Here is a 25,769-nt window from a genome sequence, read left to right as displayed (position 1 = left end):
TTATTGGCAAGTTGTATTCACTACTTGCTAAATTTGAGGTAATCTTGGGAAGGTCAAAAACATGAATATCTCATTGAAAAGAAAATAATGAATAAAATTCATTCACACATATAGAACTTTAAGTTTTGCGAAGTACTTTTAGGAGACAGGACTGTGACCATATTGTCATGCCCATACTTTATTATATGAACACTTCTTCAGATTTGAACAACATGCATTTATCAAGCACCGAGCATGCCAGATTCTGGGGATGCAAAGGCAAAACCATATGTATGTGTGTGTGTATGTATGTGTATGTAAGTATGTATAAGTATATGTGTATATGTATATGTAGGTATACGTATACATGTATGTGTATATATATAGTTATTTTATCATATATATTTACAGTGGAAAGAGTAGTGGTAGGCTTAGAGTCAGGAAACTCCAGTTTAGCCAAGGACTATGTGTCTCTGGGCAAGGTATTTTTCTGTACCCCATTTTCCCCATCTGAAAAGAGCTGAACTAAATGAGTTTGATGGTTCTTTTGAGCTCTAACGTTCTGTGACTCAACATTATTACAGCATTCACTCAGGTGAAAAATCATAGTATCAATTTCCAACTATTTTAGAGAAAAAGTTTCTAGACCTGATGGAATAAAACCAAGATAAGGAAAACAGTTTCCCTTTCTGATAAAACTAATAAACAATGCCACTTTGTAGCAATTTTGTCAAGAATTGTTTGGAAAAATAAACAATCGTGTAGCTTTAACACAGGAACTTACCAGAAATGAACTATATCAAAATAAGTCCAGTTATAATTTCTTGAATTGGAGTGATTTTTACCATCTCCAAATAGGTTTCTGATGGAATTGAGGACCTATTATCTTTTGGTTACAGAATAGAATGGAATACTTCTAGACACTAGTGAGATAACCAGTATTATGTTCCTTAAACAGATTATTTCAACAAAATTGGATAATTACAGAGGCAGCCAGAAGTAGAGGATAGAGAGATGGTCTTAAAGTCAGGACTGCTGTTGTTGTTGTTTGTCTTTTGTTATAGAAGACGACCATGACATCAGGGGGCAATGCCATGACATGCAAGTAAATTGGATTTAAGTGAGGGAGGGCTGTACAAAGTCACCAGCCTCACTTTCTCTTCTAGAGCCATCTGGGTTAAGTGGCCAGATACACATCAAGGTGACTGGAGATGGCCCCAGATGTGCTGGAAGACCTTGGCCTTTTAAAGCTAAAGTCTTTAGCAGGTCTCAGTTTGACAAGACATTGGTTCAAGTTCTGTTTTTAACATATAAGAACTGTGTGACCATGGTAATGAAGTCACTGACTTCCTCAGTACCCCAGGAAATTTTCTAAGACAGTCAAGTATCAGGATATTTACTTACACTATTAAAATCATAGGTCTGCTATTCTGTCCCTCCCACCCCCCTCAATTACACCAAAATAAAACATTCATATTCTTTAAATAAATTTTATCATATTCTATTATTTTATAAAATAAAATTAATGAAAAAAGACTAATGTAAGTTATCCAAAAAATCATTCAATGTAATTCAGTTAGATTTAAAATATGGATACAAAGGATGATCAAGATTAGGAAAACAATTATTAAAAACAGAAAATCCAAGACTATATGTTTATAGTAATCAATGTATTAAAAAGCTTTTGATGAGTATAATAACACTTATGTCCAACCCCCCCCAAACAAAATAGGAGGATCTTTTTTTAATATGATAAAAATTATAAATTTAATGCTAAATGCTAGTGCATACAGTATAGAACATTACAAGTTCTTCTAATAAATATAGGAATAAAGAAAGGATTCCCTTCTTTCTCATTCTTATTCTACAAAGTTATTGCTAGCAATAACAGTAAGACCAGAAAGAAATGAAAAGAATAAATACATACAAAGAAGAGATAAAACTGATCCTATTTGCTGATGACATGATAGTTTACTCAGAGAATTACAACTATTATAAAGTAGAAGAATGCAAAATAAATTCATAAATATCAACAGTATTTCTCTATGTCAACAACAAAACTCAGAAGGGAATAACAAGTATGGAAGAACCAAACAAAATAATTATAAAATGTATAGTCAGCCTACTAAAGTATGGTCAATATTCCATAGATACAATGAAAAATATTCTGTAAAGAATTAAACAACAACTTAAACACAAAATGATATTCAGTGCTCATGGTTTAGCCATGCCAATATAATAAAAATGAAATTTGAAGGAAATACTTTACAGAGCAAGACAAAATAATAATAAAATGTATTTGAATGAACAAAAAAGTTTGCATATTAGTGGAAATAATATAAAAAGCAGTAATAAAAGAGGGATAGCACTGCTAGACTTTAAAGTATATTATAAAGCAGTAATCATCAAAACTATTTGGTGCTGATTAAAAATAGAAAAGTAGAACAATTGAACACAATAGGCAAGAAAGAATTAGAAATAATAAAACAATAAGAGAGTTTATGATAGATCTGAAAACATAAATTACTTAGGAAAGAATTCCCTATTTCCCAATAATTTCTGGGAAAACTGGAAAGAAGCTTATAAAAAATTAGACTTGGGGAGAAGGGAAGAATTTAGACCAAACGAGAGATAGGGAGCATTACTAGATGTAAAATGGATAATTTTGATTATATTAAATTAAAAAGGGTTTGCATAAGCAAAAGCAATGCAACCAAGATTAGAAGGAAAACAGAAAGGTGGGAAATAATTTTTACAGCAAGTATCTCTGATAAAGGCCTATTTCTCAAATAGATAGAGAATTGAGTCAAATTTATAAGAATAAAAGTCACTCCTCAATTGATAAATGCTCAATGATATGAACAGGAAGGTTTCAGATGAAGAAATCAAAACTATCTATAGTCATATGAAAAAATGCTCTAAATCACTATTGATTAGAGAAATGCATATTCAAACAACTCTGAGGTACCACTTTACACCTATCATGACCTAATATGACAAAAAAAGGAAAATAATAAATGTTGGAGGGGATGTGGGGAAATTGGGAGACTAATGCAGTATTGATGGAGTTGTGGAAGTGTGTCCAAAAGGCTATAAAACTGTGCATTTCCTTTGATCCAGCAATACCACTACTAGGTCTGTATCCCAAAGAGATTACAAAAAAGGAAGGGAGAGAAGGACCTATTTATACAAAGATATTTATAGAAGCCCTTTTTGTACCAGCAAAGAATTGGAAATTGAGGGGATGCCCATCAGTTGGGGAATGGCTGAACAAGTTGTTGTATATGATTGTAATGGAATAATAGTACTATACCATAAGAAGTGAGCAAGCTGATTCCAGAAAAAACCTGGCAAGGCTTATATGAACTAAAGCAAAGTAAAGTGAGCAGAACCAGGAAAATATTGTACACGGTAATAGCAATACTGTTCACAAAGATTAACCGTGAATGACTTAGCTATTTGAAGCAATACGATGATACAAGACAATTCCAAAGGACGTGTGATAAAAAATGCTATCCCATTCCAGAGAAAGAAGTGATGGAGTCTGAATGCAGATCAAAGCACAGTATTTCACTTTCTGTATTTTTTTTCATGTTTTCCCCCTCTGGGTCTGTGTCTTCCTTTACAATATAACTAATACGATAATATGTTTTGCATGATTGAACATGTATAACCAATATCAACTACTTACTATTTCAGGGAGGGAAGACCTGATGTAGGGACAGAAAAAATTTAGAACTCTGGAGTGTTAAAATTGTCTTTACATGTAACTGGGGAAAAAGAAAGTATTATTAAAAAAAATAAATGTCAAAATTCCCAACGTAAAAAAAAAGAAATTAGGTTTAGATCACCCTCTTATACCACATGCCATAATAAACTCAAAATGATAAATGAGCTGAATTTTAAAAGTCATACCATTAAAAAAATTAGGAACAAGATCAGTAACTTTCATAGCCCTGGTTATGGAGTGAAATCTTAACCAAACAGAGGACTGAGGCAACTAGAAAGGATAAAATATATAATTTTGATTACCTTACATTGAAAAGCTTTTACATAAGCAAAATCAATGCAACTAAGAGAAGAATAAAAGCAGCCAAAATAGGGGTGGGATGCATTATTGGTGGAGCTGTAAACTGGCCTAATCATTGCAGAAAGCAATTTGAAATCATACTTAAAAGGTGATTAATATATTAACTTCCTCATGGAAGGTGGTAGCTCTGGGAGAAAGGGTCAAATGTTAGAGATGTGGAGATGAATGGCAAGATCTGACAACTGTTTGAATATGTGAGGTGAAGAAGAGTGAGGAATTAAGGTAATTATAGATATTCAAAAATTAGGAGACTAAAAAGATGATGGTACATTCTTCAGAAATATGCAAGTCTGGAAGAGGTGAAGGTTTGGAGAAATTGTGATTTCAGTCTTGAATGTTTTGAGTTTAAGAAGTCTCTGGAGCATCTAGTTCATTTGTTTTTGGAGGGGGAAAGGCAAGGCAATTGGAGTTAAGTGACTATAGAATTAAATGAGGTTATTGAGAGAGCATAGAGGGAGCAAAGAAGAGGGCTTAGGTCAAAGTCTTAGGCATTTAGAGATTTGCTAGAGTCAGTCATGCATTGGCTTGCAAAAGCCAATTGTTAAAATTTTAATGTGAGTATTTACACTTTGAAAATTGGCAAATGCTACCAACCCAGGGCTTGTTTTATTGTCCAAACTTATGAGAGTGATGGGGAAAATGTGGATAATTCAGATTAAACTTAAAACTGTGTCACCAATTCATTTTTCTGCCAAGAAAGCCCACTGTTAAGTATTTCCTAGCATACCCCAGGTACACCCACAGTTAGAGAACATGATATGGATGATGAGCCGGCAAAGAAGACTGAGAAGTAGTCAAAAAAGAGAGGTTATAAATGTCATGAAAACTAGAAGAGGAGAGAGTATCTAGGAGAAGAAGGTGGTTAAGTGTCAAAAGTAGCAGATAAATCAATAAAGATGAGTCTTGAGATGTGTTTTCTCATGGAGCACATCGGTCAGTCAATAAACACTCATTAAGATTATACTGTATGTTAGGTACCATGCTAAGCACTCAGGATACAAAAAGAGGGGAAAGGCAGTCCCCAACCTTTCTCATGATCTGTTGGTGGAGATAATAAGCAAACAAATATTTACAAAGTACATTTAGGATAAATAAGAAATAATTAATAGAGGAGAGACATTAGAATTTAGAGGGCTTGGGAAAGGCTTCCTATATTAGATGGTATTTTAGTTGGGACTTAAAGAAAGCCAAGGAAGCCAGTAAGATGGAAAGGAGGAAGAGCATTCCAGGCCTGAGGGAAAGCCAGAGAAAAAACCCAGAGCTAAAAGATGGAAGACCAGAAAGGAAAAGAGGAGACCCTAGGTTATACAGGGCTTTGAATGCCAAACAGAGCATTTTGTATTTGATTCTGGAGACAATAAGAAGCTCCTGAAGTTTATTGAATAGAAGACTGACAAGGTCAGATTTGTGCTTTAGGAAAATCACTTTGGTGGCTTAATGTAGGATGGATTGGAGTGGGGAGAAACTTGGGGCAATCAGGCTCACTAGCAACTACTGCAATGGTCCAAGAGTGAGGTGAAATTGTCAGGCCTTGGCAACAGATTGGAGAGTTAGTGAGGAGCTGAGGATGATACCCAGGTTACAAACCTAGGGGACTGGGAGACTCTGGACATTAGGGGTGGAAGTGTGCAAGTAAGTCATTAAAGAAATAAGAGCAAATCTAGTCCATTTTCTGCTTATTAGCTGTTCACTTACTGGTTTCATCTATAAATTTTCTTGAGATGAGGTGAATTACTTGGGATTTATATCAAGAAGGGCAGTTAACACAGTACAATTTAATGGAGAGATGAAGAGTTTCAAGTCAAAGGATCTGGATTCCAATCAAAACTCTGCTATTTTTCTACCTGGGGGACCTTAAACAATTCACCTCACTTTTCTGGACCTCAATTTCCTCATCTGCTTTAAAGTGAAGGAGAGTGCCATTGGTGACCTCAAAGGTCTCTCCCAACTCTAGATTCATGATTCTAGATTTTTTTCCAAATATTTACTGCTTTTCATTGTTTGATGCAGTCATAATCTTTTGAAATCTTCCTCTGCAATTCTTTTGCAAATTAATTTGTATTCAACTGGATAATAATCCCACGTAACTTTTTATTGAATGGCAAAAAAAAAAATACATCTCTAATTGCTAAGAAACTCTTATTTCTATTATTTGTCCCTAATGATTATTCCATCAAAAGTACCCACTCTTCACATAAACTCACTATGATTTTTATTTGTTCAAATTTTCTATTTTAATTAACTTTCTAGTTCAAGGGAAGATGGTGGAGTAGGTCAGAAAATTCGAAGCTCTCAAGCTTTTCCCCCACAAAAGCTTAAAAAAAAAGCACCTTAGGGCAAAGGGTGGGTGGAGACAAAGAAGAATAGGGGTACCGGGGTCTTCCTGGGACAACTTGAGAAGACTGAAGAAAAATCCCAGGATGAGGTTTGGTCCCAGGGAAGAGTAAACACCTCCGGGCTAGATTCTGTTTTAAAAACAAGCTTCAAGCCCCTATAAACAACTTGCTGCAAGTCCTAGGGTCAGTTGGTTGGAGAGGCTGCCTCGGCCCCAGCCACAGGAACTTTTCATCCAGGAATAGTGAAGAGAGTTTTGTGTTTGAGCCCAGGAAGATTGAGGGAACCTCTGCTGATGAGGAATGCCAGACCCAGCTGTGCTGCAAAGAGTAGTGGGGGCGAGAAGGAACCAGCATACGCCTGGTGAGTGCAGAAGCAGTGGGGCAGAAAGTCCCTGGCTGTGGGCACTTACAGGAGGTTGGAGGTTTGGAGGGGAGAACTGAAGATCTGGGGCAAGAGGCACCATTTCCCATACACCATGGCTAGAGGTGATTCCAAAATCAAGCTATTATCACAAAAAATGCACAGGCAAAGGAGAAAGAATCCCACCACAGAAAGCTATTACAGGAATAGAGACCACCTGGGTTCATCTTCAGAGGAGGATATTGAAGTAAAGAAACACCCAAAGAGTAACATCAAATGGTTAACTGCCCAAAAATAATTAATAGATCTTAAAAAAAAATTAAAAATCAAATGACAGAGATGGAGGAAAAACTTAAAAAAAAAAAAGAAGAATCCAAGGAAAACAAGAAGGTTATGAAAGGAAAGTCAACCAATTAGAAAAGGAGATACAGAATCTTAAGGTGGAAAATCACACCTTGAAAATTAGAATCGGGCAAAGTGAAGCTAGCAAAATTATAAGAGATCAAGAAATAATTAAACAAAGTATGAATAATGAAAAAATAGAAGATAAAGTGAAACATAAGAAAAACAATAGATTTGGAGAATAGATCAAGAAAAGAAAATATAAAAATAATAGGACGAACTGAAAGTTATGCTCAAAAAAAGAATCTTGATACAATAATACAAGAAGTAACTAAAGAAAACTGTCCTGAAACGTTAGAACAAGGGGGGAAAGTAGAAATAGAAAAAAATCCATCGATCACCACTTAAAAGAGATCCTATAAGGAAAACTCATAGGAATATCATAGTCAAATTCCAAAACCCCCAGCTCAAGGATAAAATATTAAAAAAAAGCATCAAGATTAAAACGATTTAAATACGATGGTGCCACAATTACTATAAGACCGAGAGAGAGAGAACGGAGCTGCAAGTCCAGGCAGAAGCACGTGTTCCAAGCTCTCTGCCACCCCCCTGCCTGCAGTAGCAGCAGAGTCAGACTGCCAGCGCTATGGCCAGTTGCAACATCTACATCGGCAACCTCTTAGCAGAAGGGACCTGTCAGGACGGGGCCATAGCTGGCTAAAAGGACTCGCCCTTGGTCTGGGCTGCCGTACTGGAAAAACCTCTGCCAATATCGCGACAGCTGAAGTAGCTGTATTGATTGGCAAAGATCGTTCAACTTTCTTCCTAAATGGGCTGACACTTGGGGACCAGAAATTTTCAGTGATCAGTGATTCGCTGCTGCTAGATGGAGAATACACCATGGCCCTTCCTACGAAGAGCACGGGGGTGCTCCCACCTTCAACCTCACTGTTACCATGACTGCCAAGCCGCTAGCCCTGCTGATGGGGAAGGAAGGTATCCATGGGGGAATGATCAACAAGTGTTATGAAATGGCGTCCCACCTTCGATGCTCTCAATACTGACCCTCCCTGCCTCCTCTTCTTCCCCAAGGCTTCTGCACCATTTCCCTCACATTGTTTTTTTTTTTTTTGAGCCATTCCCCCACCCACTTGTTGCTGGCAAAACTACACGGGGGGGGGGGGGGAGGGGCAGGTTGGACGGACAGGCATCCCTCCCCCTTTCCTTTTGAACCTCCTTCCTGTGTGTAGATGGGAAGATTTTTTTTTTAAATTTTTTGTTGGTTTTTTTTTTCTGGAAACTTATACTGGAATATGAATAAAAGATTCTACTAATAAAAAAATTACACAAGACCTAGCAGCAGAGACATTGAAGGACCGCAGGCCTTGGAACACAAAATATCGAAGAGCAAAAGAACTGGGGCTCTGGCCAAAAATATCACACCCAGAAAAGTTGAGTATTATCATGAATGAAAAAAAAATGGACATTTAATAAACTCTCAGACTTTCAAGACTTTGTTAAAAAAAAATCCTGAACTCAATAGAAGATTCAACATACAAGAACTAAGAGAAACATAAGATACATAGCAAAGACAGATTATAAGGGATTCATAAAGATAGAATGTTTACCTTTTGTATAGGTAAAATGTAAAATGTGTGTCTAAGGTTCTTATTAATAATTGGTGAACTCATGAGAAAGCTGGGGAAAATCTGAGTATGACACGAATTTTAAAAGTAAAACCATTCAGGAGCAGCTAAAAAGAGTAATTATTTTATACAACTGAGGTGCAAGAAGAAAAATGGATAGAGAGGAATTAGATGGGGGAGGAGGGCTGGTAGTTCTGGTAACCTACTTTCATCAGGAATGGGTTTAAGAGGGAACAATCCATATATATTTAGAAGAATATAAAAGTCTTCTAAATTTAGAAGAAATAAAATGGTAGGGGCATAGGGAGGGGGGAGAGGATAAGGGAAGGATGTTTAGAAGGGAGAATGAGAGAATAAGTAAAAGGGTGGTATAGACAGGTGTTTAGATTTATAGGAATGGGAGGATGAGGAGGGATCCTTGGAAAGGAGTAGGCAAGTAACAGGAGGGCAAGGTAGTGGGTAGAAGTAAAGTAGAGGAGTCAGGAAGGATAGGAAACAAGATATGCACAAAAGTAAAAACAAAGATCAGGAGTACGGTATGTTCAGGAAAGTATATGTATGTATGTATTTATGTATATGTGCATGTATATATCTATAGCTATACAGAAATATATTTAAACTTTATTGTAGGCTTCTGGGGGCTGAGGGTAGGGGGAAAAGAAGAAAGTAAAAGTGAACAGCAGAGAACAAAAGAAAACTCACAAGGAAGCAAAGATGGACAATTCTCAACACAACATGTATTATTTATTATATAGGCTTTCTTGAAATGAAAATTTATTGTTACATATTTTGAATCCTCTCACGTTCTGCTATGCACACATGTTTTTTTTTCTTACTTTGTATTTAAGTTTCAATATTTAAGTTTATGACATGTTTTGTTTCTTTTCTCTATTCTATATTTGTGTTTTGGCCCTTGAGTGTAAAATAAAATTAAAAAAAAAACCACAAAAAATCCCCAAAACTTTCTAGTTCAATTCAGTTCTTTCAGTTCTGTTCAACTCATTTGGGGTTTTCTTAGCAAAGATACCTGAGTGGTTTGCTATTTCCTTCACTAGCTCAAGTTACAGATGAGGAAACTGAGGCAAATAGGATTAAGTGACTTGCTGAGGGTCACACAGCTAATAACTGAGGCCAGATCTCAATTCAGGAAGAGAAGTCTTCTTGATTCTATGTTGGGCACTCTATCTGTGCCACCTAGCTGTTCATCTTTCTAGTACAACTTTACAAATCTGAATCCAGGGGCTTCACATGATCTAGAAATCTAAATAATTTGGAGAAACATTTAGGGACTTTTTCCCTATAGGGGATTAGGTTCTGGAAATATGGTCTATATGAAATTTTCTTTTAACCATGTGCCACAGGAAAATAATAAAATGGGACAACTTCCTGATGGGCCCTTTGCAACTCAAAGTGAGCAGCATTGTGCCAGTCTTTAACTTAAAATAAATATACTTGATTGTCAATTCTATACTTCTCTCATCTTGCATCTTCTAGTCACATCAAATATTAGTATTCCTACTATCATCCTTTTACTTCAAATAAAGTCAACTTCTAACTGTATAAATCTCCCTTAATTCTGTTCTGTCATAACTACCCCTCATCCTGAAATGACCTTTCATGTTTGGGGTCTTCTGTATTTTGGTGCCATTAATTTTTTTTTTTTTTTGCTATTTCTGCAGGGTATTAACTTCAAGGAGCCAAAATACCTTTGAGTCAAAATTGTGACACTAATTAGCTGGGAGAAGGTGGCAAAGGGTCTCCATTTCCTCATCTGTAATATTAAGAGGTTGAATGAGATGATTTTTAAGACTGCCTCTGGCATTTGTAACCCATGAATGTATAAAAATAAGGACCAGGGAGGTAGAAGCCATATAAATGAGACTGTCTAGTAAATTAAGTCCAATCACAAAATAAGTGAAATAAGAATTATGAACTGCTAGAAATTATTGAACCTGGCTTATGGGGTTGACTACCAAATATTGAGGCTTTAATGAATAATAGTAATTCCTTACAATTATACAGAGCATTATACTTCTTAAGGCATTTTCACATATATGATCACATTTGATTCCTTCACCATATTTATGAGATAACCAGAATAGGATTATCATCCTGACTTTAGAGCTGAAGAAAATAAGGCTCAGAGAGAAACTATCTGTTCAAGCAAATTTAAGCGACATGTCAAAAATATCATATAAACATTTACACTGGAACTAAAGAACCCAGGCCGCCTGATTCCTAAAGTTCATTAAACCATTTCCATTATATAGTGCCAACTCCTAATAGTTTTTCACATTCCTATAAATCTAAAGGCAAGTAAATAATATCTGAGATGAATCAGATATGCATAATTTCCACAGCCATTTTCTCTGTACTGAAAGAGATCTACCATAAATTCTCAAGTCCTATCAATACATGGTCCTTAACTTAAAATATGATCTAAGATGTCAGATACATAAAAGAATTGAATGGATTAACTTTTCCAAAGTAGTTTCCCATGGTAACAGTAGAAATATCTATAAGACCCAAAAGTTGGAAGGTATTATTCAAATCCATTCAAAATTTTTCAAATATATCATCTCATCTGATGAGATAATCTTTAGTCAACAGTCTATACCTTCTATTCCAATTGATAAATGTTATACTGTAAATTCTGTTACTAAAAATAAACATGATTTTAGAGAAGGGTTTAGACTTACAGGCGATAAAGAGGTTTTAAAGGAAAAATGGAGGAGACATTCCTAGTTCTTAGATGAATGTGTAGGGAAGAAAGTTAATTCCTTTAAAAAAAAATCAACATCAAATGGTTTTTCAGTTAGTGACAAAAAATACTAGCCTGGATGACCAATAGGTCTGATCTGGTATGGTGACACCGATGCTCTTAAATAATCCTTTGACTTTTTGTGGGATTGTGCCTTGGAAGTTCCATGACTTCATAAGGGTGGATACTCCTCCACACCTTCTCAGTCACTGTAATTTGTGTCTGTGTTTTCCCAAAAATTCTGCACAGAAACCCTAGTCAATTCTCTGGAGGCTTTCTTTTTGTTGATTTAATAGCTAAGTAGCAATCATGGTAGTACCTTTCACTCTTAATACATACATCTCACACTTAATACATAAATGGCTCACAGCCTCCTACACCAGTCATATATATGTGTGTACATAAATATATATACATATATGTATGCACATATACATATACACCACACATATACATATGTGCCACTTTTCACACGTAAGTAGGCATTGATATTATATATAGCTTGTTTATGTCTAACATGTATCACTCTGTTACACTTCAAATTATTTTTTTATTTTATTTCTTCTTCGGAGATTTTTGTTCCATGGATCACAGTGAGCATTATACAGGTTCCCAAATGTAACCCAGTCTGATCTCACTCAGTTGTGGAATTGAGGGTCCTGTTAACGGCCCATATGCCTAGAATTGGATTAATCTCATGGGCTACTGGCAAAGGTATATTTTGATCCACTTTATTTTAATTCAATGTGCATGGTTTGACCAATTTCTATAGAGTTGCTGTGGACTTCACTGAGAAGAATATTTGGTATTCTTGAGCTCAATGCATCGTTATCTGTAAACAGAAAACCTAGAAATCAGTAGGTGACTCTACTACTTTTTGGAATATATTCTGGCCATCTTTCATGATACTTCCCCTTCCCTGCCAATCTAGTTATTATACCTTTACTCAGACCGACAGGTAACTACCACTCTGTCAGTAGATTCCCTAGCTCTTTGATAGGTTAACTTTTGTCTTTTTTCACCAGGGCCTAGTCCTCTACAGACCTTCTAACCCAATGCTAGGTGTATATCCTACCCCCCAACTTCCCCCCCACCCCAAACATGCTACTGGAGTAGTTTGCCATTTCCTCTTCCAGTTCATTTTACAAATGAAGAAACTGAGGCAAACAGGGTTAAGTGACTTGTCCATAGTCACACAGCTAGTAATTGTCTGAGGGCAGATTTCAACTCAGGAAGATGAGTCTTCCTGACAGGCCCAGCATATTATCCATTGTGCCACCTGGCTGCTTCAGTGTCTAAGTTCCTTTAAATGTGCCGTGGGAGGATTTTTCGCATACAGAATTATGATCTAGAGAAAAATATTGTTATAGTGAGATTTTAAAGAAATATTACTACAAAATGCTACCCTGGAATTAAGCAATATGGTAAGGAAAAAGTTGTTAATTGATATTTTATATTGTTAATTTATATTGGGTATCTATGAAATATACAACATTCCATGAACACAAAGAGGGATAACAGTCAGTCCACCAGCACTTAAGTACTTATTTCTAACTAATAAAATTTGCAATATCTTAACCATGTCTAAAATAACAGTGGACACTGAGAGACAATATACTATTAAGGGTGAATGAAGTTGCCATACTGTTTATACTTCAAATCAACAAGCAGAAAAACTTGAACAATGAACATGGAAATCAGATCTATGAAAGTTTTCTAGTTGTCACTGGGATATTTTTGTGAAAAAAGTATTTGATACAGATTAAATGGCTATATAAATAAGATATTATTAGTAGTTTTATTATTAGTACGTTGCTATCCATGAGATATTAAGAGAATAAGAAGAACTCCATTGGATTGGGAAGGTCTTCCATCGAGACTTTACAGGAATACATGGAAAAGAAATGTGCAGGCACAGAGGCCCACACCTCTAATCTTTTCTGCTGGATGAGTCTGCATCTGGGGGACTGCTTAAGCTAGGGAGTTTTGAGCTAAGCCAATTAGGTGTCTATAGTACCAATTGCCTAGTACCAATATGGCGAGTTCCCCAGGAACAGGGGAGGCACTAAATAGGGACAAACCAGCCTAGGTCTGAAAACAGAGCAGGGCAAAACTACCATGCTGCTCAGTAGTGGGATTTGCCATGACTGGCTGCTGTATTTCTAGCATGGATAAGTAGGGTAACCCAGTCTCAAGAAAAGTAGGAGGAGAAGAGAAGAGGACAGAGAAGAAAAGAGAGGAAGGAAGGGGAACAGAAGGAGAGCAGAGGAGAGGAGGGGAAGGGAGGGGAGAAAGAAGGGAACAAGGGGGAAGGGAAGGGAACAAGCATTTATTAAGTGACCCAGTCTCAAGAAAAGAAGAGGAGAAGAGAAGAGGACAGAGGAGAAAAGAAAGGAAGGAAGGGGAACGGAAGGACAGGAGAGGAGAGGAGAGAAGGGGAGGGGAGGGGAAAAATCAAAGGTCAAAGCCTTTCTAAAATGCATACCAATACAAAGACAGGAACCTCAGATCTGCAAAGAAGTGCTGACAACTTTTGTTTTTGGTAGCTCTGGAAAAAAAATATTGCTTCCATTTTGGCTAACAAAAAAACCTAAATGAATGTTAGCTATTTCAGGGCAGGGGATAGCAAATTTATTAGTGCCTCTTAACAGAGTAGTATTGGGGGCAGGAAGCAAAACAGATTTGAAGGCTCTAGAGACAGAAAAAAGCCAACAGATGTAGATGCTTACTCAACAATTTAGTTGAAATGCATATACTCCACACATTTTTTAAAAATAATGCATAAAAAAGTAGAATTAATTTACATTTATTTAGCACCTGTCATCCTAAGCATTCACACTAAGTCCTCACAGTGAAGACTAGTTATAAATCACTTCACTCTTCCATATTGGCTTTTCAGCCTGACCAGAACAATACCAACAATGGTGGTATGAACATCTCCATTCCTCCTAACAGAACATTAATGTCACAAAGCTAAATCTTTCTCTTGCTGAATATGTACCTCTTAGACTAAAAGCAAAGAAGCCAGCATACTCTATCACAAAATTTGGGCCCCTTATATACTATCAGGAGTTTATTTTAAACAAGAGCAACATGACATACATGAAACAAAATTCTATATAAAAAAAGACTTCCTGAAAACTTTAGAGTACAAAATAAATTTACATTTTCACTTTCATGGAAAATGACTTCTTAGTCACACATGTGACTGTCTTTCACTCAATCTTAGAATCGTGGGGCTGGAAGGAAACTCAGAGATCAAGTCCAACCCTCTTCCTCAAAGAACAACATAGTTTAAAATGTTGTTAATCCTTATGCAAGTAACTCTGATTGAGAATCAGAATGACTAGCATTAGGACCTTTCATATGTATGGCCTGTTCCTTTTAGGGGGCTCTAGTAGCTGTTTATTGAAAAGGAGACAACAAGTCTCTTGAAGGCTGCACAGCAGCTTGGTCCGTTTGCAGTTGCTGGGTCCCAGTGTTCCTAAGGATGTCAGGTTGCCCAAGTCCGTGATTCCATCGTGTCTACTTTTAGCATTCCTCCTGCCCACCCTCCTCACGGTGGCCTCACTTCAGCACTCTGTACAGCAGCTGCTGAGCTAGGCTGCTGTCATCCATCCTTCACACACATCCAGACCATCAGAATTAAGCTGCCGTGAGCATTGCTTCAATGCTGGTGGGCTGGCTGCACTCCAGGTCCTCATTGCTGGTAAGGCTGTCTAGGCTTTTGATGTTAAATATGACTTATAGGTGATGCTGATGAATCTGCTCAAGAAACCAGATGTGTTGCTTGTGGGAGAGCCCAGCATCCTAGTAAGGAGAAGGCTACACTACAGGGTTTGAGACTGATTTTAAAATTGTTGTGGCACTGACACCATGCTTTGAATGGATTAGAGTGCTCAGTTCTATAGGGCCAATGGAAATATTCAGCCATACATACAACAGCCATGTACATTAAATTCAACAAGCATTTATTTATTAAGTGCCTCAATGAGTAAGACATTATGATAGCTGGGTCTCCTTCAATCTTATGCTAAATTCACTGGGTCAGAGTGAATATGGAAAGCAGTCCACAATCTCTTGGAGGCCACACTTTTAGAATAATATTGGTCATTGTTGTTTATCCATTCCTAAATTTCAAAAACTTTTGATTTTTTTTATAATTAATGAGCCTAACGGAAAAATAATGCTGCAGTACATTGAACACTCCATAGCTGTGTTGGAGAAGCACAGAATATTACTGATTGAAAGAAAATACTAGACCACACTAGACTGGGCCAACAATGCTCCTAGTACAGGAATCAATTTCACAACATGCAAGCCTAAGTTGTCCAACCTATTCATGAACACTTTGGGATGGAATGCACTACCTCATCGGGGGGAAGAGGGATGGAGAGGGAAGGGGAAAAGTATATAGTGCTTGCTATGTGCCAGGCACTGTGCTAAGCACTTTAAAAATCTTATCTCATTTGCTCTCACAATAAGCATGGGAATAGGTGCTGCTCCTACCCCCATTTTAGGCTTGAGGAAACTGAAGTAAATAATGATTAAGTGACTTGCCTAGAGTCACAGAGCTAGTAAGCATCTGAGGTGGAATTTGAATTCAGGTCATCATGACTGCAGGCCCAGCACACTCCACCCATTTTTCTAGGTGTTGCAGTGGATGGAGTGCTGGGTTTAGAGTCAGGAAGACTCACAATCCTAAGTTCAAATCTGGCCTCAGATACTTACTAGCTATGTGACCCTGGGGAAAGTCACAACTCTGTTGGCCTCTCAGTTCCTGATCTGTAAAAGGAGGTGGAAAAGGAAATGGCAAAACCACTCTAGTATCTTTGCCAAGAAAACCTCAGATGGGGTCATGAAGAGTGGGACATGACTAAAATGACTGAACAACAACAAGAGCTCTCTATAAGGAACCCCATTCAATTTGTGGACAGCTCTCATCGCTGTAAAGTCCTGCCATACGCTAAGCTATATAATCTACTAAACTCTAACTTCTACCCATTGGTCCCTATTCTGCCCTCTAGGTGACAGCATGGTGGAATGAGCAGATGAAAACAATCCATTCCAATGGCCACGAAGGTGGCAGGAGCAGGTGCTGTGGAGTGCTTAGATCTTGGTCGGACATCGAAGATGCCAAGGTTATCTGCTGCATCCCAGGCCATCACCAATCATCCTGACTTTTGTCCTGCCATTGGGCTTTGATGACACAAGAAGAGAAGGTTGTGCTGATGACTTTGTGCATCCCTGTCTCACTTAAATCCAATTCAGAAGCAAGTCATTGTGTGATGTCACCTGGTCCTCTTCGAAAAGAAAGGATGAACAACAGCAATAACAACGAATTCTGTCCTCCAGAGCTAAACAAAGCAAGTATAATTCTTCTTCCACGTGATGTATCTTCAGCTATATTTAGATTGCTATCATTGAGCTTAACATCTAGCTCCATGGTCTATCTACTGTTTCTGGAATGGTCTTTTTTTCCCAGCTTTTGGAAAAATTTTTCATATCTAACTTTTTAAAATCTCTTTTTTTACCCTATCAAAAATCTGATGGAAAAAGAGATTAGATTTTGTCCAAAATAGCAGATTTTTAGTTGTTTTAAGATTAAGACATATGCTTCCTGGACATCAATGAACACCTTTTCAGATAGAATATTCAGAGAGAAATAAAAACATGCCTCCAGTACTATCATTATTCATATTCATAGACAATGGGGCCCAAACGGTCACACTTTCTAAAATTACTCAAGAATAATACAGCAGGATTTGTTACATAGAAGGGGTGCAGAACTAGTGCCTGCTTTTCAGCTGCTGTCAGACACACATGGTCATTATGGAAATAGCCAAAAGCTGGTTAGGTGAATTTTTTTTTTTATTTCTAAGAAGATGAGTTTAGGGTGCTGGACATGCCTATCCTTATACCTATGCTTCAGAAAAGCCAAAATGAATTTTGAAGGCACATTAGTACCAACAAGGACTAAGCTATTACAGAAAGAGCAGCAGCAGCAGTAGTAACAGCAGTAGCAGCGACAGCAGCTGGCATTAATATAGAAATTTGAGGCTGCAGAACACTTTGTATATGTTAACTCATTTGAATCTCACAACCCTGTGGGGTAAGGACTATTATAGGTATCCATATTTTACGGATGAGGGAACAAAGACAGAGAATTTAAGTGTCTGGCCCAGCTAGGGTCACACAGCTCTAAGTGTCTGAAGGAGAATTCTAACTCAGTTCTTCCTGACTCTAAGTCTCTAAGTCTTAAGATCTACTGCACCACCCAGATGCCCAAAGGCAAGGGCACAAATTGCATGATTCCACAGAACGTACCATGAAAACAGCAGATACAGGTTTGATGCAAGGAAAAATCGCTTGATAATTAAGTTGTCCTAAAGTGGAACAGGCTGCTTTGAGAGGTAGCCGGCTCCTCCTCACAGCAAGTTTCCAACAAAGCCTGGATAATCATTTACTAAGTGTACTGTAGAAAGAATTCTTATGTAGCTAGACATAGCCTCGGAGGCCCCTCCCAACTTAGAGATTGCGGTGCTCTAAATTGGGTCTGAATATTGCCAACTCCTAACAGGATTCTAATGGCAGGAGCAAGAGAGTTTCTTTCCTAAATGAGGAACTCCCTTAACACAGTTAATGGAAGGGGCTGGAACTGACCCTTGTCATTCCAGAAGGTAAGGTGTTCCACATGTGCAGAGAGGCTCCCCCAGAATAATTATGGCCTATAGAACACTGTCTGAATTAGAATCCAGTGAAAGCTCCAAAGCCTTTCAAGTACTCCCACTGAGAAAAGGACATTTAATAGGCCCTCATTTCCCCTCTGACAGTCCTGGGTGGCAAAATGCTAGGGCTTACAGCACCTGTTTTAGGAAAAATTAAAATGTGGTCATCACCAGGTGATGTTACTGACACTTTCCAGGTTCAGTCTGGAGGGTATTCACTTTTGGAAGCTAAGATCTCATACTGTAATTTAAAGGATCTGTATGCTATTCAGCATAATTTTGTATAAGTAGTACTTCACAATGCAAAGTGTTATCTTTCATTAGTTTCCTTCCAAACTACCCTCATGAGAGGGGCAAAATTTCATCCCATTAATTTTAGTCACAGTGTGAAGAAGCATGGTAGAGGTTGCAGTGGTGTCAAACTCAAACAGAAATGGAAGGCTGCATATTGTCTTAGAAAAACCACAAATTGACATCTATGTCATATTGTATTTTTGTTTATTTTGTTAAATTATAATTTAATTAGATTTTAATCTGGGTCCAGTTCTCTTAGGAGTTTTGAAGGCCTGCCAGCAGCTAGCTTGACACCTCTGATATAGAGGAAAGATCACCCAGCTTTGGGCATGGGCATACACAAGGGAAGTTAAATCGAACTGGTCTCTGTTGTTTATCAGTTTATGATATTAGTCCAGTGCCCCTCAATGCAAATAGGTCTTAATAAAATGCATTTTTTTTTGCGCGTTATTCAGATTAATTACTCAGACGTTATTCGTTGGTGAAATACATCCCATTTACTCACTAAAAATGTTTAGATCTTAAAATGTTCAGTTCTTATTGAAATCAATCATTCAGGTACTTATTAAACACTACTATGTACCTAGTACTGCTAGGGATACAAATACAATGAAAGAAAGAACCCCTACCCAAAAGGAGCTTACAGTAAGCACAAATATAAGCATACAGAGAATAAACAAACAAAAAAAGAATAAAGCCAAAGAAATACAAAGTAGTTAAATGGAAGGAACTTTGAGAGAGAGGGCACTAGAATTTGGAGGGGACCAAGAAACGCTTCAAGTAGAATGTGGTCCTTATGCTGCATTTGGAAGGAAGAGAGGGAGTTAAGAAAGAAGAGGAGTAGAGGGAATACGTGCCAAGACTGGGCCAGGCAAGGGCAGCCAGGGCAATGGTAAAGAGAGAGTGTTACGTGTGAGGAACAGAGAGAAGGCATTTTGGGCGTATTACAAAGTGTGGAAGGGGAAGTAATGGGACTTTCATTTCTCTGGCTTAGCAAATAATTTTAAAAAATTTTAATTTCTGACTTTACTATGAGATGATAATCTATCCTTTTTGTATCTAAATGGGTTCATTATTCCTAACTTAACAAGAAAATAAGTATATCTCATTATTAAAAGATAAAGGAACAAAAAAAATCTGTTCATAAAGAGGTTGCCTAGCAATTTACTGCAAATTACTCTACCCTTTCTTCAGCATCCATAGATAAAAGTAAATGAAAGGTTTTCTTGAATGGGAGCTCCAGATTCACTAAGTGACCCTGGGCAAATCACTTAACCTCTTTCATTATCCAGGAAAGGGATAATAATGCATACTTAACTCAGAAGGATATTTGGGGATTTTAATAATTAATCTAAAGCACTTTACATAGTGAGCATTGCTATTACATTGCACAAGTCTAAATCTAAGAATGATTTACACAAAGACAGAACGAATACATTAAGTTCTCTCTTCTCCCCTCTCCTGTCATTTTATCTCTCCTTTTCTTCCCTCCTCTCTCTTCCTTTTTTGCTCTTTCCTCTCCTCTCCTCTCTTTTCCTTTCTCCTCTGTACCTCCTTACTGTGGGGGGAAAATGTTCAAAGCAAGCTGCAGGCTGTATGATAAATTTGAAAATTTACTAGTCATTTAAAGATGAGGTTCTGCCTATCCAAAAAAAATTTCATATCTTCATTTAGTAAACTGAAAGAGGACCTACTTTGTGTGCATATAATACACACACACACACACACACACACACACACACACATATATATATATATATATATTTCCTGCTCAGATTTTGTAGAATCTATTTTTTAAACCAAGTTCAAGCATTTTGGATCTGTGTTTCATTTCTTCTTGGCAAACTTCAGCTTCCTAATTTTTTATATGAAAACCAGAAGGAAAGGGACAGTTAAATGCCTAATAAAAATACTCCTAATTCTTTTACATCAAAAAGTTCTTGCAGAACAGCATTCTGATAAGTTAAATGTAAAGACATTAGAATCAGAGAACCATGGAATAAATTTATCTTTTGAAAGAGATCTGATTGAAAAAAAACATTATGGAGCATGATAAAATATACAGTTTAAAGTAAACGTTGGGGAAAACTGAAAAGTTTTGCCAAATTTAAAATAGTAGAGTTTTACAAGAAGAGTTACTTTTTATAAATTGTCTGCACACATGAAAGAACCTAATTCTATTGCCCCCAGATATAGCTGTGTATTTCCTTTTCAAGAAAAAATTTCCATCAACTTCAGAGAGAGGTGTGATGCTCTGAAGACAGAATGAACACCAGACCTGTTGCATTTAACCAGCATTCTGAGGGTTTAAATGGAAAGGAGCACAAATTGTTTTTCTTTGGGAGGTTTTTTATTACATTTGATCATAAAATGCTTTATTTCACATATAAATGAGGTACCAGTATAAAATATGCATAACCTGTACCATAAAAAGCAAAGTAATTTAATTTCTGTGGTGGAAGATTTGGGGGAAATTGAGGGATTTCACATAGAATCTAATATAACCCTATGAATGTCTAATACTTCATTTTAGGTCCAAGTCAATTAATCAAGAATTTATTTAATATCTTTTATAGATCTGAGGCTGTACCATCTAGTCCAATGATGACTTTAGAGATTTCTCCGGGGTTCAAAGTTCCAGATTATCCAAACTGGCCCAAGATGATCTCAGGTCTCCAAAATATTGGGTACTTGAGCAAGCATGACTAACAGCTACAGCAAGTAATGGCCCCATTTACATGAGGAAACTGAGGCCTAGCCAAGTGAGATTAAAGGACTTACATGGGTGATGAGCAGCAATATCAGATGACTCAAGCTGAAGTTCCAATTCTAACCTAGACACTTATTTTCAAGCATATTGTTGTTTAAAGTAATTAGTTGTTTAAATTAATATACTAATAGGTCTAGGGACTGGACCCATGATTTTATTAGAATATTCCCTGATTGAGGAAATTCCCTGTACTAAAGTAGATCAGCATCTTCTCTGTAACTTGGAGTCTTAGAGAGCCGCTCAGAGTCCTGAGAGGTTAAATCTTGCCCAAGGTCAGGCAGCCAGGATGTATCAGAAGGAACACTTGAACCTAGGCCCTCTGGGCGTTAAGGCCAGCTCTCCCTGCAATACAGTATGCTGCATATACAAAGCATTAGAAGATAGCATTATACTAATAAATCCCAAAAGGGAAACATATTTTGTTCTTACCTGGAACAACTTCAGAAGGAACAGGTAAATTTTCGCTTTCCTCATCAGTACTTTCATCATAGGCCGCCTCTCTTTTCTTGTGGCTTTGGGTATTGTCTACAGATTCCCTAGGGACAAAGAAAGGGGTACTGAAATTCATTCAACTAACTACCCTGGTCCAGATTTTTAAAAACAGCAAAATTATTGCATCTATTTTATGTTAAAAGCTTCAGAAAGGATCCTAGGAACATAATTCTGATCAAATACATAAACCAATTTTACAGGCATGTATATATATATATATATATATATATATATATATATATATATATATATATATATATTACTAGATGATGCTATTTTACAGGGGGGAAAATCAATATTAATTCTATTAAGATAAAGCTTCCCCACCAAAATAAAACACACCAAAAAGTGGTTTGATACTTTGGGGCCATTATTCTCTATAAATAATTCTTGAATCCACTTTCCATCGGCTATTACGCCACATCAATACATGCCAAAACTCGACACGTATTAAAGAGATTTTGCAATACTTGACACCTAACAGATGAAAAAGTCATATGTGTTTCTGAAGTATTGTTTTTAAAATACTCTATGGTATACAAAAGATATTAAATATTGATATTACAACATTTTTAAAGGAGGGAGGGAGATGAACAGCTCAAGAGATGTAATGATATTCACAAATTTTTTTTAAAGAAATGTTTAATTGATCCTGTATTCATGAAATATTAAAAGAATGCAAGAAAAGCCTCCAGGACATTGGTTAGATTTTTCTATGGAAGATTCTCTTTAATATGGACACAGGGGAAATATATTCCCAAGAATGCAAAAAGAAACTGGTCTCATGGTTAAGAAAAAAAAAAGCTACTCAAAAAACCTGAAGATGAATAGAAACTAAGAACAAGAAACTCAGCTTTTTTTTGCTTGAAAACAATATGAACAATATGGTAATATTCATAGAAGGGGAGAGAATAAGAAAAAAAAATTAGTACCTTAACCAGGTGTTGGAATATCTCAGAAGCAGCATTAAGGAATATTTATCTTATGAGTGAAGTGGCAATAATTAGTAGTCTCCATTTTATCAGTGTCAATTTTAGATAGAAATGGAAAGATCAAATGACCTACCTAAGGTCATGAAGTCAATCATAATCAAGAACAGAATCCCCGCCTCTTAAATCCTAATCCAAAACTGTGACACTTATTAGGTTATTTGAGGCCATGAACACTATTATTGAAAGGTTAAATGGACTAACATTCATTAACTTTGAAGAAATATAATTTAAATGTACATATTTATCATCTAATAATTGGATATCCAATTATAAATGCCAAATACCTTTCATCTTGTGCATCCTCTTCTGGTTCTTGGGCTTGTTTTAACAATTTATGTAAGCTTCTAATCTTTGCTTTCTTCTCATTCAGCACCAGAATAAAACGCTTATAAAGGTCTGCCTCCAGATTTTCTTTAGCAGTCACACACTTTTCAAGACTAAAATTTAAAATCATAATTAAAGTCTTACTTATTGGTCTTCTAATTTGAATAGTTTCAATGAAAAGATATACGAAAATACATCAAAATCATTCCCTAATGTTCATTGTTATTTATATAGTTTACAGCAGACGGCTCCAATGATGTTGGAACACTCCCAAGCACACTTTGAACCAGATTAAAATGTAATTGGGAAATATTTAACAAAATAAATAAAAATACAAAGAACATAGATAATGTTAATATGTGGTTTTCAAAGTCAATATGCATCCCACAGGGATCTTTATAGACAGTTTAGTGGCCCCCATTTCTATTGAGTTTGACATATTTCCAATCTCAACTAGGACTCACTGAGGCTTAAATGAGAAAAGTAGGGAATAAATGTTATATCTTAAAGCACTATATAAATGGGAGTCATTATTATCCAGTTAAAAATAGGGATACTAAATTCATTTTAGTCATGTATGTCCTGTAACGACTGTGAAAATTTAAAAATGGGTCTAAATAACTTAGAATGAATGTTAAAAATCCCCAAATTCAGCCATTTATTGGATTCATTGATGACAATATACTCACACATTTATGAACAGAAAAGTCCAATAAAAAGAAACAGTGGGTTAATATAGTCTTATAGTTTGGATTAATATTAATAAACAAATTGAGTAAGCCTATGATCTTTTGTTTATTTAAATTCAGACTAAGGACTATGCTTTCTCCCACTTTTTTTCTAAAAGTAGACAAATCATTTAAGAAAGTATTATATTAATTTTAGTCCTCCAATGCATGAAGAGAGTTAATCTGGCTAGATAATTAGGGAAAAGGTATGGACATACTTAATATGTGATCTGCATGCCAGTAATAAGTTTGCTTCAATAATCCTGAAAACACTCTACCACAATTTCATATTCATATTGTCCAGGTTTTTAGTTGGCATTCACTTTGTTATCCCTAGTTTACATTTTATAAATTAAAATAATTCACTTTAAACTAGTACATACTCCTTTCAATTCCACCTAAATCAAGGTCAAAGTGTCTTCTCTGATGAGAATAAGTATGTCATACTCATATAGTGTTTTAAGGTCTAAGTGCTCTACAAACAATGATCCTATACCTGTAGATACTATAAATATTATTATTCCCATTTACTAGATAAACTGAGCAGCTAAGGAACCACTTAAACAACTAAAAGTCACTGGGGCTGGATTGGAATACAAGTCTCCTGACTAGAACTCTTTCTACTATGCCATGCCAACTTTTTGACTATTTATAGTCATCTTCATTGAGATTTGACATTTTCAGGAAATTCACTTACCTCCTCCACCAAAAAATAAAATGAAATGAAATAAAATAAAATAAAATAAAATAGGGAAATGTACAAATGTTGACATAATGGAAAATGTCTCTTATTCACTCAAAATGAACTTTGTATTTTAATTTCAAGAGATACATAGAATTTAGGACTTTAAGTGAATGAGAGGTAAATGTGGCATTATATTTGTTCTGTAGGACCAGTTTAAGAAAGTATTAGTAATATAAAAGCTAAGAGTCTGAAATTCTTTTTTTAAATATGGATTCCCCATATACATAGATAAGAGATTTTTTTAATCTAGTTACCTTAGAGATTTTTTTTAGGAATAATTTCATGAGTTATTTCTTATTCATTTCATGACTAGTTTCATAAATCATATAATTTAGGGTTTGAGGGAGGCAAGCCTGGTGTTTAGTGCCAGGCAAGCCACAAGACTTTGTTTGTCTGAGATATCTGGGAAAGGTGAGGACCATCTTATGACTAGAGGGTCTTGTGGAGATAAGTTGGCCCTCAGCTACCCCTAGGAAGGGTTTTGAATTATGACTGGCAAGTTTTGAGTGACTGTAACCAAGGGATTCCCCAGAAGAGTTTACAGCCAACGAGTCTTAGGAATTTAGCAGAGAGATCTCAAGTATGGCCACACTGAGGTGTAGCCCATGAGACTTGGATAGGGTGGTGATTAGGAAGGGTCGGAGCCTGAGGAGATTATTACCAGAAGAGGCCCGGGTAGGGTGGCTGGGACATCTGAGTTGTGACCAACAGACCCTGGGAAATGCCAGGGATATGGTGGTAAGTTTCGTATGGGGCTGTGGTTGGAAAGAGACCAGGGTCATAGCTCATGAATACTCTGGTAGGATGAATTAAAGCTCTTTGGGGACAAGTACTTTTTAATTTTGTCTTTATGCTTAGTTCCTAGCACAGTAACTTACACATAATAAATGTCTGTTGTCTGGTATTGGATTGATAAATGCCCTTTATATGAATTTGTATATCAAGGAAAGTATAGAAAAAGAAGCATATCACAAGGAAGGTAAGGAATTGAAGCTAAAAGTAAGTAGTATGAGCGTAGGCAGACCCTGCTAGAATCAAAGAAGTGTTAACCTCTTCATGCATACCGGGTTATGGCACCGCCTTTATAGTTTGAACACAAAGTATCACGTAAGTACAAAATCCTTACCATGTTTCAAGAATCATACTGCTCTAGGGAGAGCGATGGGGACCGGATCTGCAAT

General features: G+C 36.5%; 1 protein-coding gene and 1 pseudogene across 1 annotated transcript in view; one reads left to right on the top strand and one right to left on the bottom strand.

The window, feature by feature from the left end:
• XRCC4 (X-ray repair cross complementing 4) overlaps positions 1–25,769 on the bottom strand; it is a 379,274-nt gene that overhangs the window by 144,296 nt on the left and 209,209 nt on the right. The window contains exons 5-6 of the mRNA XM_036765940.1: positions 23,076–23,228; positions 21,737–21,843 (exon numbers count right to left, since the gene is read on the bottom strand). Coding sequence (XP_036621835.1) covers positions 21,737–21,843; positions 23,076–23,228 — 260 coding nt within the window. The remainder of the gene's footprint in view (positions 1–21,736; positions 21,844–23,075; positions 23,229–25,769) is intronic.
• On the top strand, positions 7,755–8,172 carry LOC118855908 (annotated as a pseudogene).

The sequence above is a fragment of the Trichosurus vulpecula genome, chromosome 1, assembly GCF_011100635.1.
Source record: "Trichosurus vulpecula isolate mTriVul1 chromosome 1, mTriVul1.pri, whole genome shotgun sequence".
Taxonomy (NCBI): domain Eukaryota; kingdom Metazoa; phylum Chordata; class Mammalia; order Diprotodontia; family Phalangeridae; genus Trichosurus; species Trichosurus vulpecula.
This window is presented reverse-complemented; position numbering and strand designations above follow the sequence as displayed.